Source organism: Madurella fahalii (assembly GCF_045866475.1).
Source record: "Madurella fahalii IFM 68171 DNA, scaffold_2, whole genome shotgun sequence".
In the NCBI taxonomy this organism is placed as follows: domain Eukaryota; kingdom Fungi; phylum Ascomycota; class Sordariomycetes; order Sordariales; genus Madurella; species Madurella fahalii.
In genome coordinates, this window is record NW_027263972.1 from 6,722,461 (window position 1) to 6,739,210 (window position 16,750).

The 16,750-nt window shown below is 54.9% G+C and overlaps 5 protein-coding genes across 5 annotated transcripts; 1 reads left to right on the forward strand and 4 right to left on the reverse strand.

Moving 5' to 3' along the window:
- Positions 1–600: 600 nt before the first annotated feature.
- On the reverse strand, positions 601–1,591 carry MFIFM68171_04723 (uncharacterized protein; the record flags this gene model as incomplete). The annotated part of the gene is made up of 2 exons (XM_071060143.1): positions 601–1,361; positions 1,429–1,591. 2 exons carry the CDS (start codon positions 1,589–1,591, stop codon positions 601–603), a joined length of 924 nt encoding a protein of 307 aa, XP_070916244.1.
- Positions 1,592–4,204: 2,613 nt separating this feature from the next.
- On the forward strand, positions 4,205–5,677 carry taf6 (histone H4-like TAF Taf6, SAGA complex subunit; the record flags this gene model as incomplete). Its single annotated transcript, XM_071060144.1, has 2 exons — positions 4,205–4,592; positions 4,665–5,677. 2 exons carry the CDS (start codon positions 4,205–4,207, stop codon positions 5,675–5,677), a joined length of 1,401 nt encoding a protein of 466 aa, XP_070916245.1.
- A 457-nt stretch (positions 5,678–6,134) lies between these two features.
- Positions 6,135–6,957, reverse strand: SDH3 (cytochrome b subunit of succinate dehydrogenase, Sdh3p; the record flags this gene model as incomplete). Its single annotated transcript, XM_071060145.1, has 3 exons — positions 6,135–6,579; positions 6,738–6,819; positions 6,918–6,957. The coding sequence occupies 3 exons, from the start codon at positions 6,955–6,957 to the stop codon at positions 6,135–6,137; spliced, it is 567 nt and encodes a 188-aa protein (XP_070916246.1).
- A 4,956-nt stretch (positions 6,958–11,913) lies between these two features.
- On the reverse strand, positions 11,914–12,595 carry MFIFM68171_04726 (uncharacterized protein; the record flags this gene model as incomplete). The annotated part of the gene is made up of 2 exons (XM_071060146.1): positions 11,914–11,946; positions 12,038–12,595. 2 exons carry the CDS (start codon positions 12,593–12,595, stop codon positions 11,914–11,916), a joined length of 591 nt encoding a protein of 196 aa, XP_070916247.1.
- Positions 12,596–14,463: 1,868 nt separating this feature from the next.
- MFIFM68171_04727 (Carboxylic ester hydrolase) lies at positions 14,464–16,222 on the reverse strand (the record flags this gene model as incomplete). The annotated part of the gene is made up of 3 exons (XM_071060147.1): positions 14,464–14,817; positions 14,896–15,681; positions 15,743–16,222. The coding sequence occupies 3 exons, from the start codon at positions 16,220–16,222 to the stop codon at positions 14,464–14,466; spliced, it is 1,620 nt and encodes a 539-aa protein (XP_070916248.1).
- Positions 16,223–16,750: the final 528 nt, after the last annotated feature.

A 16,750-nucleotide genomic window follows, 5' to 3' on the forward strand; every position in this document is an offset into this window, starting at 1 on the left:
GAAGCCTAATACACCCCTTCGCCGGGCTCTGGCGCTGCTTAGGAATTAGTGATCGCTGTTGGGCGTCGCATATGATGTCATTGGGTGACGACTAATTGCAGCACCGCTTCACGGGATTGAAGGAGGATCCGAACTGCCCCAAACGCCTTATCTTCCTTGGCCCTATTGTAATTGTTTCCTAAAATGAAAAAGTGGTGAACCGCGATGAAAGATGAAACCGCCCTGTGGCCCTTTGCCCGTTGAGGGACTTAGGTTGCCCCATCTGGAAGCACTCAGATGTTGAAGTCTTGAGCAGCCTCCCTATCCCCATCCCCCTTCTCCCTTTTCTTTCTTTCTTTCTTTTTTTTTTTTTTCCTTTTTCCATTTTCCCTTTTTTTTTTTTTTTCTTTCTCGTTTGGGGGTGTGTGTGTGTGTCTCCTTTTGTATCTCTCCTTCTCCTTTCTTCTCCTCCTCCGGCTCCTTTATTCCTCCGACCGCTGCTTTTCTCCTTTCATCTTCTCCCTTAGGCATATTCTGGTTCCGCTAATCACAAGGACTGGAGATACCGGTTAGCTGACAACTCGATAATGTCCTAGAAGGCGGTAATAACCTCATAAGGCCCTAGGACTCTCTTCGGTCGATATCGCTCCCGGGCATATGCTGCCAGTTATCAAAGGACTCCTGGGTGCCCTGGTAGTATCCGCCGGGCTCGGCTACGTATGTGAAGGTACCGTGACTCTGTGCCTGAGTAGCGGCCGGTTGTCTGAGATGGGTGTAGAAGCTTGGTGGTTGATGTGGGGGTAAGGCGTTGGCCGACGTTGACCGACCTTGCTGCATGTCGATTGGCGAGTTGTGGTACGTTGGGCCATTCGTTACCCAGTTCGCGAGCTGGAACAGGTTGTCCATACGGCTAGTGGAATCTTGAACTGGCGTTGCCATCACCCCGGAACCTGTTGCTTGGGGAGTGTGAACACGCAAAACATGAGGCTCGAATGCGGGTTGAGAAGAAGAAAGGTGGCTCGTAATATTGCTCTTAGGCGCGATCCGTGCCGATGGTGATGGTGGTGGCCGTTGACCCTGTGTCCCACCAGCCTGCTTCTGTCTCTTGGAATTCCTCGACTTGGTAGACTGACCGGGCCCAGAACCAGTAGCAGTGGAGCTGCTTAGAATCTCTTGCAGTGCACGGCGCTCTAACTCTCCGTGACAGTTGGTAAAGCTGTTTCTCATGCTATCGTCGGCCAGCGCAATTAATTGCGATGCCAGGGTGTCATTCCGGAGAATCTTTGCAAACTGTGGCCGCAGATGTTCTATCGTTTGAATCCGCGCCTGTTCGGCTGCCTTGAGGAACTCGTGCGTCTCGGCCACCAGGTAGTCCTCATACTCTAAGGAAGACATGGTTGGTTAGACAGTATCCCGATCAATGATTATAATAAAATAAAAAATTCTAACCTGAAGACGGAATCTCGGTATCACGAGGGAACAAGGTTTCCCACAGAGCCCTCCACGTGCCGACCTTCGTTCCATCCCCTCTCATAATCAACCGGGTAATGATGGACTCAGATATGCCATCCTCTACATCTTCTTCCTGCGGAGGCTCGGTAACGTTGCACATCTGGCTTGATGCAGCCCATCTATGCTGCGTTAGGTCCGACTGAGACTGGAACTTCGCCCAACATCGGTCACTGGCAGATTATCCAAGCTCAGGCAATCAGCAAGGGAAACGACATAGATAGACAATGTAATCTGAAGATGAAGAACACGAACCATTTGTGCACATCTTCTCTGCGATGACATTGTCTGACATGGAGCCTATGTGCGTATGGATAGTCAGTAGAAGGACAAGGGACCCAAGGCTTTGGTAGGAAAACGGACTTCAGGCGACTTAGGTTTTTGAATGGTTCCGTGCATTTCTTGTGACTCCGAACGTTGAATCGCTCCTTGTTCCTCTTGCGGTACGGGCAACCCATCAGATTCCCTGGAACCCGCTGAGCTTGCTTAGTGCTCGAGCTCTGTTCCGGACCGCTTCCCCCTCCCTCTTGGTCTGCTTCGGACTCATTTTCGCTTTGCCCATTCGTGTCACTACCGTAACCGGCTTGGCTGCTGCCATCATCAGACTGAGAGTCCCTCGCCGGGCCAATGGCGCCGGTTTGGTTCCCTGTAGATTCGGTGAAGGTTCCGGCCTGACAAGTTCTCGGCTGTGGCTGATGCGTGTAGAGCACTGCAATTGATGCGGTGTCTTCTGATTCAAGGTGTAACTCGGAAATATCGGACTGGAACGAGGTATCCTCGCGGCTGTCGGTGGAGGGTGTCAGGGGCGGTACGTCTGAGAGGCTTGTGAGCCCTTCCTTTGTGGTCGAGCTCGGCTGCCGGCGAGGGGTTCCATCGCTTGGGTGCCAGTCGTACGCGTGATCACGTTGAGCGCGTAAAGAAAGAGAAACAGGAGTGTAGGACGCCGAAGACGAATCCGCCGCAGCGTCGGATGTCTCGGGGAGGGTGTCGCTTGGGGGAATCACGTTCTGCGTGGTCGGTGTACGTCTCCGGGCGAGGGACGCGTCGAGCACAAGAGGTGGGTAGGGTGGGGTGCGCCTTGCTCGCGACAAAGGCGGGACGGGGCGGGGGGAGGCTGGCGACGGGGAAGTATTTGGGGGCTTCGGAAGCCCGCCCTCGGCGCAAACAGCCCCAGGCAGGAGAGACTGGCCAGCCATAATCCAATTCGGACACGGAAGCAGAATAACTGGTTGCAAAAAAAAAAAAAAACAAAAAACAGAGTAGTCTAAGGCGGAGATCACTGTCGCGGCACTGAAGAAAGAGACTTGCGATGCTCTCAACAGCATAGGCTCCTATGCTTTAAATAATCAAGGAATAACAGAATACTGTACAGGAGAAAGACGGTGGACGCTGTTACAGCACCAGAGCAGGTGCGCTGAGTTGGTCGTAGCAACGCGTCACGACTCACAGACTACAGAACAACAAAGATGCCGAATATTGAGGCTCAACTCGCTGAGCTCCAAGGAAAGGCCAATAGGGGCATCCTTCAAGGTGGCAAAAGGGCCCGCTAGACAGACTTCACCGTCTGGACTTGGGGCGAGCACACAACGACGGGCGACCCAAGCCCAACCACCAAGGCCTCGATGCTACAGCTCAAGTTTCAACGGAGCTGCAGGAGAGGCTGATATCCTTTAGCATGATTGGTTTACAACGGCATCGACCAAGGTCGGCCCGTGAGGAACAATCCACAGACCCATGATCTTACTAGGTCTAGTTTGGACGTGCAGGGGATAGGCCCGGCTGCAGACTGCAGATTGCCGAGTGACTGATATTGTTGCCCAACCCGCAAGGCTCGCTGCCAAGGCGAAGCTTTTCTACACCGACTTTCCGGAGATTACAAGGTACCCAAGGTGAGAAATGATATTGCGGCTCTTCAGGGACGGCTTGCGATGGACCATGTGCAATACCGCAACGCGACACGCGTGGGCGGGCGGGTTTCTGTGCGCAACCGCTTGGCGCGGGCCGCCATGCCCTGCACTGTATAATGCCTGCAGCGCTCCAACACCATCATGTAGGTACGGTATATTACATCGTGCGTCGTAGCCAGGGGTGCCCTGCTGGTAAGGCAACCGAGACAGTCGCCTCGCCAGGTTGCGCTTCCATCCATCATCCGAGACCACAGCAGTCACGAGGCGGCTGGATGATGATACCAGGCGCAGTAGGAAGCAGTCCAAGGACTGAATGCTGTGCCACCATTGCCGCAACCAATATCCCGATGCAACTTGGCATGTCAGGAACCCATTACATGGCAGGGCCACTCCAAAGACGGAGTTGACGTAGCGCTCGGTCAACCGGCCGGCGCGGTGACCAGCATCAGAGCATTTCAACCATCAATTTAGGACAGACTGCAAGAGTGACTTGCAACACGTGGCAGAGGGCTGGTGATGTACGGTGCGATACAACAGGGTTTGGCTATAACAGCCCATTTTGGCCCACGACGCGGCCAAGTTTTTGGGAACGGCTGTGCAAAATCAAAAGCGTGGGCCATTCAGGTGTGAGCCGCGGGTTGCACAGGCCATCCCCATGCGCCAACCCGTCGGCCCCACGAAGGCTCACCTTCTGCTGCTTTTGTTCACCTTCGCCAGCGCAAACCAGTCAAATTTCTCCCAAAGAACCCTTCCAGCACCTCAGCCTCGCACCACACCGCGGCAACATGGCAGCCAACATGGCGGCCAACATGGCAGCCAGCGAAGGCCCAAAGCTGCTCTGGAACCCAGACAACGTCAGAGATGTCGCCGACGCAATAGGAATCTCGCTCTCGGACGAGCCGCTGCGGGTGCTGGCCCAGGATGTCGAGTACCGCATCGGGCAGGTCATTGTCGAGTCTCTACGCTTCATGCGCGCCGCCAACCGCACCACCCTGACTGTGCAAGACGTCTCGCAGGCGCTCAAGGTTCTCGACGTCGAACCGCTCTACGGCTACGAGTCGACGCGGCCGCTGCGGTACGGCGAGGCCAGTCTCGGCCCCGGCCAGCCGCTCTACTACATCGACGATGAGGAGGTCGACTTTGAGAAGGTCATCAACGCGCCGTTGCCCAAGGTGCCGCGCGACATGAGCTTCACCGGTGAGTTTGCTGACGACACGCCCGCCCGCCCGCGGGCTTTGCGAAACCCGCTAACTCCATGCCCCTCCCCAGCCCACTGGCTTGCCGTCGAAGGCGTCCAGCCGTCCATCCCCCAGAACCCCACGACCGCCGAAGCCTCGTCAAAGGACCTGTTGCCAAAGGGGCCCGGCGCGAACCCCGCCCTCGCCGCGCTCGCGGGCAACGACAACGTCTCGTTCCGACCCTCGGTCAAGCACGTCATCAGCAAGGAGCTGATCCTGTACTTTGACAAGATCCAAGCCGCCATCCTCGACGACGACCCGGACGAGGAGAAGACGCGGCTGCGCGAGGCCGCGCTCGAGTCGGTCCGCTCCGACCCAGGGCTGCACCAGCTGCTCCCCTACTTCGTGACCTTCATCACCAACCAGGTCACGCACCGCCTCGACGACCTGTTCGTCCTCCGGCAGATGATGGAGCTGGCCGAGGCCGTCATCCAGAACCCGAACCTCTTCCTCGACCCCTACGCCAGCGCCCTCTCGGCCCCCGTGCTGACGTGCCTCATGTCGCGCAGGTTGGGCGGCCCCGCCGAGGACGAGGGCGCCGACGCCGTGCGCGAGCAGTACCGCCTGCGCGAGCTGGCCGCCAGCCTGCTCGAGATGATCGCCCGCAAGTACGGCGCCACCAGCGCCCTGCTGCGGCCCAAGCTGACGCGCACGTGCCTCAAGCACTTCCTCGACCCCACCCGCACCCCCGCCGTGCTCTTCGGCGCCATCAGCGGCGTGGCCGCCTCGGGCGGGCCCGAGGCCGTGCGCGTGCTGGTGCTCCCGAACCTCAAGAGCTTCGACGCGGCCGTGCTGCAGCCCCTCCACGAGAAGGGCGAGGCCCACATGCTCGAGTTTGAGATGCTCGTGGGCGGCATCATGAAGGCGGTCGAGAGCCTGGTGGGCGGGGGCGCGGCCGTGTCGAATGGGGTGAACGGGGTCGATCTGTCCAGGGAGACGGAGCAAGTCGTTGAGTTTTTGGGCCCCATTATCGGGCAGAGGGTGGGGCGGTTGGGCAACCACGCGCTGAACAGGGCGATTTTGGAGGTCCGGCATTTGGACTAAGGATTTTTTTCGTTTCGTTTGCCCTCTTGGTCGGATCGGATTCCGGGGCAGGGCGTATCGGACAGCGCGGCGTTGGGGAGGCGTTTGAAGGGGTTGACTACTCCTGAGTTGTGGCGTTGGCGTTTGGGAGCGAGGCTCTTCACAGTCTCAGTCATCAAGTGTTGGGTGAAATTTGATATATACGAATCCAGGAAACACCACTAGTTGCTCGACAATGCCCTCCTATAACCATTTGTGACAAAGAAACAGGTCCTCTTGGAATTGGAATAGTACCATACATGGTGTTCCGACTTGTCTAGGCCACCCTCTCTCACCCGACCCACGGACCAACTATCGTGACAGTTTCTCCCTAAGCTCCCCGGTCTCTCCTCGTCCCCTCCTCGGCCCGCTCTCACCCACTTCCCTTACTTCGTTCACCGAATATTTAGTCCACCGGACCCCCGCTTCCACTAACCCCTCAAAGGAAGAACGCCAGATACAGCCCGCCCACGATGGACGCGCCCCAGATGTACCAGCCGGACTTGACGATCTGCTGCCTCTTGAAGCCGTAGCACAGGTCGAAGGCCAGGTGCCTGACGCCGTTGAGCGCGTGGAAGGTGAAGGGCCAGGCGGCCAGGAACTTGAGGCCGCCCTTGGCGGCGAGCGGGAGGGCGCCGAAGGCGGCGGCGAGCGACGCGCTCTCGAGGTGCCAGCCCAGCAGGGGCGCGGCGAGGTAGGCCGTCGCGAACACGTACAGGCCGCCGCTGAAGGCCGAGCCGGTGAAGCGCTGCCAGATCGACCCGCCGAACCACGTCTGCTGCTTGTCGTAGATGTCGAGGTGGGGCGACACGGGCCGGTTGAGCCGCTGCTTGTCGAGGAGCGACCGCGCCTCGTCGGCCGAGAGTTTCTGGGTTGCTACGGGCCTGTGGGGGGGTTGGGAGAGAAATTGGTCCGTCTGGTTAGCTTTGGTGTTTTCCCTTCCTCGTGCTTTGCTTCTCATCGGTTTTTTTTTTTTGGGGGGGGGGGGGGGGTTGGCGTGTTGGGGGATGCTTGGCCGTAATGGGCGGGGGCGGGTACGGACCTGGTCTGGGTGGTAGACAGAGGCTGGGCGAGGCTAAACTTGGCGACGTTGGCTGTGAAGAAGGCATTCGGCTTGCCGGCTACTGCAGTGTGTTGGCGCAAATGGTTAGCATCGCGCTCTCGCACAAGTGGTCGTTCCCGGTTGCCGGGGATCGAGACGGTCCAATTGGGAATTGCGTACCTCGGCGCAGCGCCGTCGTTGCTGCTCTCTGGGCAATCATGGTTGTGGGCTGGCGGCAGAGGGCGAGGCCGGAACCAGGCTGTTGTCGTGTCGTGCAGATGCGAGAATTGAGATTGATGATGATGCCGGAGCTGCGAAGTTGCGCATCGAAATCGCCCCGGCAGGTCGGCACCTCGGCTTCGATGCAACCAATGAGGAAACGGACAATTCGAATGCGGCGCTGGGTTGGTTGCAGGCATGGCGGCCCCACAGCCGTTGAGAAAAGAGCACGTGAGCTGAGACCGCCCCACTTTTGTGTCCGCGCTGTTTTTCACCAACCAGCAACATCACGAAAAAACCTTCCCTCCTCTCCTCTTTTTTTCTTTCAGATAGTTCATGGGCGTCCGGCCACGGCATCGCCGTTTCGATCGGCGATGCATATGTGGTATTGGGCACTTTGGTGTCTATGGGCGCTCAGAGAAGAAAAAGATCCGTCGTTAATCACTGTCGTCAGTTATTTCCTCAGTCTGGCGATTGTTTCATTTTTGAGATCTACATTTCCAAGCCGAATCGTGTCTTCTGCGGCAAATGCGTGGGCTCAATCGCCCAAATGTCTTAGATCAGGATGCGCATCCGAAATATTGGGCTACTATTTGGCGTCCATTCGTATCCTGCAATTCCCTCTGTTCTCCGTTACTAGACTGCTTCGCTTCTAAAGCGTGGTTTATCGAGCCGTCGTTGCCCTCGTTTCGCCGCACCCTTTGTATCAATAATATCAACTGGATACAAGTGAGTAGTTCTCGGCTTCCGCTTACTGAATCTAGACTCTTGCCTGCATAACATTTGATTAGCGGGGATGGCATTTGCGAACCGACTCAGGTGGTTGTTTTAAACGAAGGCAACTGGATCGTCCTGCTAGTGCTCTGGCGCCGGATATCATCCACGCCAGGCCGAGTTCGCAATACCTTCCGACAACAGGCTCTAATTGTCAAATGTATCTCAATCCGGATTTTCTCTACGGTTGTGCTATTGAGCTGCATTAATAGCTACTGGAGTAAAGCATGTTATTTTGCAACAAGCATCCGGTCAGTGGGGCTAACTGGATAGAGTCGACCACCTTCCATTTTTCTTGGGAAGGGTCGTCGGGAGGAGGGTGAGGCCGTGATCGAGGGCTTTCGCGAGGGTGCTGAGGGCCAAGATCCTGGCGGCGAAGTCGTCTTCTATCTTTGGCCTTTTGTGCAGCGCGCACTGCCGTGAGGAGTTTGCCCGGCCAGAGTTGGGGTGTCTGGAGTCGTTGCATCGTAACGGTAGCCATTTTGTCGTTCTAGCTGTGTTGCACAGATCCGCGCGTGTGACGCAAGCGTTGTCAGAAGGGTGGGAGAGTGATGGTGTTGAGGTAATCCAGAATAATGGACGATGCTGTTCGGGAGAGAGAGATATTTTTCGTGTTACATTTCTGACTTGAGTTAGAATAACACGTGTCCCGCACAGAGGGTAGAGGTGCAGGCTTGCCACGCAAGGAGATCCACCTCAACACCTAAGGAAACAGGTAGAACTTCGTCAATACTGCGTTTTCTCATAATACCAGGCAAGCCGTAACCGCGCATTCTCCACCCTTCCACTCCAGAGCCAAACGTCACGCTCACTCCATCCCGTCTACTCTGGGCATTTCTGAACTCACCGAGAGCTCGGCAAGACTAAAGGCTCATCTCCCTATCTAAGTTGTTGAGCACCACTAAGAACAAGTGGGCCACAAAAGCATCCATCCTCGAGATAGCTTAGTCAAATCTCCTAAGTACGCACTGCTCTTGCCTACCATAAACTGGATCGTGTGCGAGAGCAGACACTCTTGCAGAGTCCACAGCCTCTGCAAGTACGACTCTACGCACACATAGTCCTGGTGCTCAATGTGATGCCTGTTGAGCTTGCTTTGAGGACCTTGAAGCCTTCCACAACTTTCAAACAGCAGCCGTAGATGCCATCAGACTCGCGTATGGCAATGGTTCGCTTCACCATCCTGAAAATGGTAGGAATGGAATCCACAATTGCCAGGACCTCATTGTCGTCACGCTGGTCCACGGTCAAAGTATTCATCCAGAACGCGCCATCGCCGGCGACCGCTGGCAGGTCGTTTGCAATAAAGTCCGCTTTCTCTTAGGAAACCTTAACCTCATAGGGGATGCCGGAGAACTTGCGCCATTCCCAAACCCCCCAAACATGAGAGAATGCGACGTATTCGATCTCGTCAGTCCTGGCCTCGAACGAACCACGCAAACCGGATCGGTCGCGCTTCGTTTGGGGTGAGGGATTCGTCCTCAATGCCCTCTGTGACCTCGGTCGCGGGCCGCGGCAGGTCACCGTCATGTGGTCGATTGAGAGCTCGCATGGCCCAGTCTGCAACGCTGCCGGTTAGGTGACAGTGAATATTTTTGATGGGGTACGTCAAGCGAGGGTACGTCAAGCGAGGGTACGTCAAGCGAGGGTACGTCAAGCGAGGGTACGTCAAGCGAGGGTACGTCAAGCGAGGGTACGTCAAGCGAGGGTACGTCAAGCGAGGGTATGTCAAGCGAGGGATGCTCGGCCGCGTGGTGAATTCTTCGTAGTCAGGATGAACGGGTATTTGGTTAGGTACCTAACTAAGGCACTTAAGGGCCTGATCGGCTCCCTGATTATCAGTGGCCTTGCCGGTCGAGCAGAAAGTGATCCCGTGTAGCGCTGCTACATGGGTCTTGCCAAGAAGTATCACCCGCCTGTTATCCGTCCCTTTATTCTGCCCTGAGAAATCTGGCCGCTAGGAATCTCGCCGGTTATAGGGGTATAGACGTGATTATCGCTGCTTTATATTGTTAAGTGTGGTGGCTGCACCAGAGGGTACAGTATAATACATCGTAGGCACGGGCATTACAAGAGTATTCGCGGGAGGGAGTAGCTGAGAACATGATCACTTAAAATTCTTGGTGCTCGAAAGAGTTAAGGGCCCTAAAAAGTTCGAGCTTGGCGTGCTCAAGCTTGTTACCGGCCAAGATAGGTACTCTACCGGCAAGACGACCGGCGTAGGGAGCCGTTCAAGCCCTAAGGCTGTCTCGTCAACTTATGAAACCTGGGAAAACGAGAGGAGGTACCTAGAGGCTAGATGCTTCGAGGTTTGGTGCCACAACCTCTTTACACATGTAGGGGGATGCCGCACACTCTGATCAGCTAGTCATCTAATTCCACCCATTAGTCAAGGAACTACTTACGTGGCTGAATCGAATAACGCGGAGGGCGACGGGACACCGAGGCATGATGGACGAATGACTACCACACCAACCGGGACACGCTTGCTTGTTGGCCATGTGTCTTAGAAATTCATTACAAGAAATTAGTGCAGCTGTCTCGCTCCGTAAAGTACTTTGGCTCTTCTTGCCTGGTGTTGCTCGAGGACTTAGGCATTCTCAACGTCAGCTCTTCGTGAATCCTATTCTTGACCTTCTATATCGCTGTTCAAAGATACCTTAAGTAATTAACCCGTTGGCGATGTATCCGAATAGTACCTTGCCGTTGAAACGAACCGAGGGTCTCCAGAGATGTACTAGATGACCCCCTGTTGCCAGGTGGGCTGAGAGAGTTCTTTTTCCACAATGCTAAACGCCTCTAACCCTCAAACATTATTAGGCGAGCCCACGAGCTGGCATATGCGGAAACGGTGCCGGGACTTTCCAGCAACTCATATCGGTGTTTCTCAGTATCTGGGTTTGATTTGCCACAGCCTTGTTGTGGTGGCGACATCTTCAACTCAGCTGTAATAGATGGCCTGTCTGCTGCTCGAACCTACAGGCCTCCCGCTCGTTAATTCTCTTCCATTACTATCGAAAACCGAGATAGCGGTTTGCCCGGCCTACTTTACAATGTTTTCGATATCTTAGTAATAACCTCGAGCATTGCCTATAGTATCGGCAATAGGATAGACAACTTTAGCGATAAACCTATTGTAGAGTAGAGGCTCTATATAGATATTGAGTTGGGGAAAACTCCTCCCGGGAACTAGCTCCATCTGCTCAGAATGAGGCTGTTGTCATGGAGACACTTTATTGGCTGGGCTCTAGTAGGGACCTAAATTTTGATGCACCATAAGTAGGACCATCTAGGCTATTGATCTTCAGACAGAACAAACAATTCCACACACTTTTTCGACACTTATTGCTCGCCCAATTGAGGGCTTTGCCTTACGTGCGAAGTAATCTCACTCAGACTAGAGGGGGCTCTTTCTGCACATACTGTTTTGAGCATGTCCAGGCCGCAGGAACCTACTGTTGTAGTTGCCTGGCGTCGTCTGTCTTGTCTATCTTGTTGTCTACGATCCTCGTCCCCCCTTTGTATTGTTGGGTCTGTGGGTGTAGATGAGTGTTTCTGCACCATTTCATTATTACTTGTTAATGGGGCTTTTTTTTACCCGGCCTACATTGTCCGGTTTTTCCTACGTATTTAGTATTAGAGGGTCTGGCAAACCCTACAGAGTAGAACGATGTAGGAACAATAATAATATGTGAATAAAGACTTTGTAGGCCATCTAACCTTCTAATCTGTACAGAATAAACATCTTGGAGAGTCGCGAACATCATATCTGGTTAAGGTACGTGGATTTCTATATCATTCCACCGTACGTCAAACACGCCCATAGTCTTCCACTTCCCCAGTACCGTTATTGAGTGCCCTAAGCCTCAACAATGCAGAGGAAAACGATTTCAGAGCCAGATTGCCCTCAGAATCACCGTTAACCCAGGGTTCTCTCATCGGCAGCTCATGTTTTGGCCGAATACAACTGCCCAGCCATGGTATCGGTATCTCCCTCGACATGCAAATCCAAACTGCGAACACAACCAGAGTAGCTGGAATGGCAACAGCCGGATAAACCCAAAATCTATCCTGAATCACAGAACTGGCGTCCCAGTTTAGAGACGGAACCGCAAAGAGAGCCGCCAAGAACGTCCCTGGAAGAAAAGCCATAGTCATAATGGCTATAGCCTTCATCGAAGTGCTATCCTTCTTTGCCGATCTCGCCAGAGCAATACTAGATGATGCGTCATATCGCGTTAGGAGGTTGAAAATCTGCAAATCGTCAGCCACCACATTTCACGCCACAAAGGAACCCTCTGACATACAACCGGCAACTGATTCTTCGCCCTCTCCCGGAGGTAATCAATTCTCACCGCCCAGTCACTCATCTGCTCCCGTAGAATATGCACCGCCGAAGCCATACCCACCCCATCGTCTCCCAAAAGGTCCACGAAGCCGCCACGTTCAGCCCGGTCTGTAGCATCCCGAAGCAACTTGACATGCCGCGCAAAATCCTCCAACGAAACCAAGACCACACCAATATTCTTCGACGCCTGGGAGAGTTCACCAACACCCATCGGTTCAATTCCGATCTCATGGACAGGCAGCCAAGGGTTATACCCCGTCCGGGACTCAATGTCGTTGATGAGCTCTTGACACTGGAGGGTGACCTGGAACGTACGCTGCACTGCCTCCATCATGGACGCCATGAGAAAGCATAGGGGATGTCCGACGGCGCTGACTTGGGCTTGGAGAGCCTCGAACCAGGCTTCAAAGTCGTTGCGTCCGGGGGGTCCGGTGCGGACGATGATGACGCCGTTGGTTGTGCGGGATCGGGGGTGGAATGTCCAGATGAGATAGTACGTGTTTAGTGAGCTGATCATGAAGTGGTAGGCGTCTGCTTTGTTGTTCCAGGAGACCGGGGGGAATTGGTTAACGCCCCAAATCCCTTGACTTACTAGGGGGAAGTGGGTTGGGTCGAGGTTGAAAGTTTGCCAGAGCCGGAGAATCTCGCCTTTAGAGGCGTTGACTATTGGTGCCGGTTCATACGTTTTAGGAACGTGCGGGTATTTAATGTAAAGTTTTACGAGTTTGACGGCTGGTAAGGAAGTGGGGTTTTCGAAACGTGCGAGGATGTCTGAAAGTGGTAGGCGAAGTCGATTGAACGCAGTGTCGGTTGCTGAGTTGAGAGTTATTACCTCGTGCTCAGAAGGTGCAGCTACAAATCTGATTCGAGAGAAGCTAGCAGAGGCTTGTATTCGGAGACCCTCCATTTTTGGGCGGTGAAAATGCAAATGTCTAAGGCTGGATGATGCGAAACTTTGTAAATAGAAATCGGGCTAGAACCTGAACTTAAGGAAGAGTGAACTGGATCTGAGGTACCTATGCTGCCTCGGATGCCAAGTGTCTGATAACTGCGCAGATGCAGCCCCACGTCCGAGACAGTCTGTAAGACCAGACCGCCTTTTCACCCACTTCCAACTCACGACAACACAGTAAATTCTAGGCCAAATTACACCATACTTTAACTACTTCTTCGTCAATTATCGGCTATGACCTATACGAAGCAAGATAACTAGGATGCCTATTATTTCCAAAGGATTTATTTCTGCGGCAATCTCCGGACGGAGCTCAGACACACCGAGAAGTTTCAAATACTGGCGGGACAGATTTGTCATCCTGAAGGAGGTCTTTGATGAGGCGGAACCGAGGAGCCTTTCTCAGTGGTGGCATGGTCGGCAAAAGAGGGCCCAGTGGCACAACTTCTGACTCGTCGTTTTGATCTTGGTCCTGGGCACGACTTTTGGCGTCCTTCAGTGTGTCGAAGGCGCTTTGCAAGTGTACAGGGCTGTTAACTCGTAGGCTGGAAACACACGGAGTTCGCCATGGCGGTACTGAGATCACCACGTGGAATGACAACCTCAATATTATATACTACTCAAGTATTCAACCATGATTCCCCTCTACCTCGCCACACCACCCCCTCACCCTCCCCTCACTGCGTCGGCTTCGCACCCCCCCGGCGGCTTCCCCAGCAACTCCGTAATGCTCACCCTACTCAGCGATAACGGCCTATGCACCGCGCGCGAATACCTTGCCGCTCCCAAGATAATCAAATGCTCCGTCTGATTTCCCGGCACCAGCAGCGCTCGGCTATACGCATTCATATGCGGCGTGCTATGCGACTCCCACCGGTCCGGCTGGCCGCCATGGCTATTGGTAAACGCATCCCAATGGTCGTTATCGCTCACAATAATCGTTCCGTTCGGAACCCCCACGGGACTTCACACGACGTACGGGCTCGAACCCGGTTGCACCCCGCGGATGGTGATCGGGTATCCCCTGTCGTTGTCGAATTCGAATGGAGAGTCGGCCAGGCGGTAATATACAGGGAACTGCTGGCCGCTTCACTGCTCGCCCTCGCCGAGGGCCACTACCTCAATGTGGCATTTTTCGAGCGACAATTTTCCACCCGCCGTCCATATAGCGTATGTGCGTCTCCCTCCAACGGCTGACGGTCAACGCGTCTAATGGCCTCCACCACTCATCTTATGTTTGTACGTATGCTCACTCGCAAGAACCCATTCGCCGCTCGGTACTACGATTCTCGATAACATCTTCAAGTTCGCCCGAAAGCCAATGCTGGTAATAAAGTAATAAAACAGGACCCATACTACGACTAAATAGTGGACCGGTGTCGACTTATCCTTCCCAGTCTTGCGTTATTCTACAACAATACGATACTGGCACCCTATTTTTCGGCACCAGAATTACCAGCAGCACACGACCAACAGCTTTCGCCAACGTCGCCTCGGCAACCCTCGTCGGCAAACACTGCAGTCTGCGGGTACGGACAGATGACACGTTGCTGCACCGTTCCATCCAGGACGGTTACATTGACCGGACTCTGCTCCGGTGCGGTGCCGTTCTCGACCCAGGCACGGAGCTGGTCGAAGAGGCTGCTTGGCTGCCCGCTCCTTCTGCCAAAGCAGTGGCCGAGGCCGGGGATCTCGAAATGCCGGTAGAAGTCGTGGACTTCGGGAAGCAGGGCCATCACTTCGTTGTAGTACTGCTCGGTGGCCTTGGCGGGGATGAGGGCGTCCCACTGTAATTTCACTCAATCAGTATCCCCGTTGGCTCGGACTCCAACAGTAGAAATGGAAAAGAGATATTTCCAACTTACAAGTCCATGCCAGGTCACCATCTTGCCGCCGGCATCGCGGAACCGGGACAGGTCCGGATCGTCCGTATCTATCGCAGCGCGGTAGATCTGCCGACCCATGTGCACCAGCTCATCAAACTCGAAATACGTGAGACCAGAGAGATTAAAGTTTGGATCGCCCCTGGCGAGGAGCTGCTCAAACCATGGGGTCGCCAAGGCAAGCGGGCTGCCGACGCAGGTGCCAGAGCTGCAGTTCGTCGCGGCAATCCCGCCAAGCTCAAACCCCCCGTTGCCCTCGGCGCTGATGTCCGACCCAGGGCTGTAACCGTGCCAGGTCGACCTACCCGTGGCCGTCACGATGCCGTGCCAAGTCGCGTTGACGACAACGGCGGCCGCGACGCCGATCTCGACGGTCCTGTTACCCGCCTGGCGGCAGTTGGGCACGGGCGTGCCGATGAGCGGGAAGGGGTCGAACGCGGCAAGACAGGCGTCCGGGTCGGAGACGATGCCGTCGACCAGGCCGTCGAGCCCGTCGCAGGCGGCGATGGCGGCGGCGGCGATGGCATCCATCTCGCACCCGTACGGGTAGGTGCGTAGCATGTTCATGACCTGCTGCGGCCAGTACAGCGTCGAGCCCGTCAGTGACGTATAGAGGACGGGCGCGCCGGCGGAGATGCCGTCGTATGCGGTAGGGTAGCGCTGCGCGAGCATGACGCCCTGCCGGCCGCCCTGCGAGCAGCCGTTCCAATAGGAGAAGTCGGGGCCTCTGCCGTAGAAGCTGCTGATGAGAGATTTGCTGATGATGGCCTATATCGTATTTTGTCAGCGGAAGGCTAGACAGGGCAGTAGCAGTTGTGATTATGCTTACCTGGTCGTTGAGCGAGACAGACGCGAAGTTGTGCACGTTGTACCAGTTGATGTTTCCGGGGCTGTTTAACGCCCACGTCGCGGGGCTCTCAGCACTCCCGAGGCCGGCATCCGTGGTGGTAGTCGCAAACCCATCGCCGAGGGCGCCTTTCATGGTCTCGTAAGACAAATATATGCGGCCGGCGGCCCACCCGCCACCGCCGACGGCCTCGAGACGGCCATTCCAGGCCGGGTTCTCGATAGGGAGCCAGGTCTCAACGAGGATATTGTCGTCCTGGCCCGGGTGTGTGTAAGAAACCGTGACGTTGCAGAAGGTGGCATTTTCCACGGCGATCGAGGGCGAAGTGAGTCTGAGCTCCGAGGCAACAAATGCCGTGTAGTTGGCCACGAGTGCTGTGTTGATCGACAAGATATCTCCACCAAACAGCGCAAGGTTGCTAAAAGTTGAGGGCACACACGCGGCGGAGAGGGATGCGGCCATTTTCAGGACGGAAGTGCTGGAAGAGATGAAGGACTGAGCTTTATTTTTTTACGACTGTTTCCTGCTTCGATTATTCGTCTTCTTATAATCCAGACCAACCCCGGTCCGTCATTTCTTGATGCAAGTATCTACCGGCCTACAGATTCGTCGTATCAGCGCGTCGTAACCCATTGGAAGAGCCGAATGGAGTGTGAATACTTGAATGCGACGCTATTGCGCCTCCGGATTGCGCGCGTTCCCGGCTCCTCCGGAGGGCTTTTGGTTTATTGGCCCCCATACCCCGGCCTGTAAAGATGGTTTCCGCAAGCCCGCGGAGGAATTATCAGGCCGAATCCGCGTTGTATCTTACCGTAGGAATGTGCGTTTGGGATAACGGGATACATTGAGCCATTAGTTTTGAGATGCAGAGGCTTTCTGTTAGGCGCTTCGGTTGCACATAGCATCGCAGCAGAGAACTTCTAGGAGGCAACATGCATCATAAGCTTACAGTTGTGCAAAGAACTGCTTGGCGGGTGACATTATTACCTA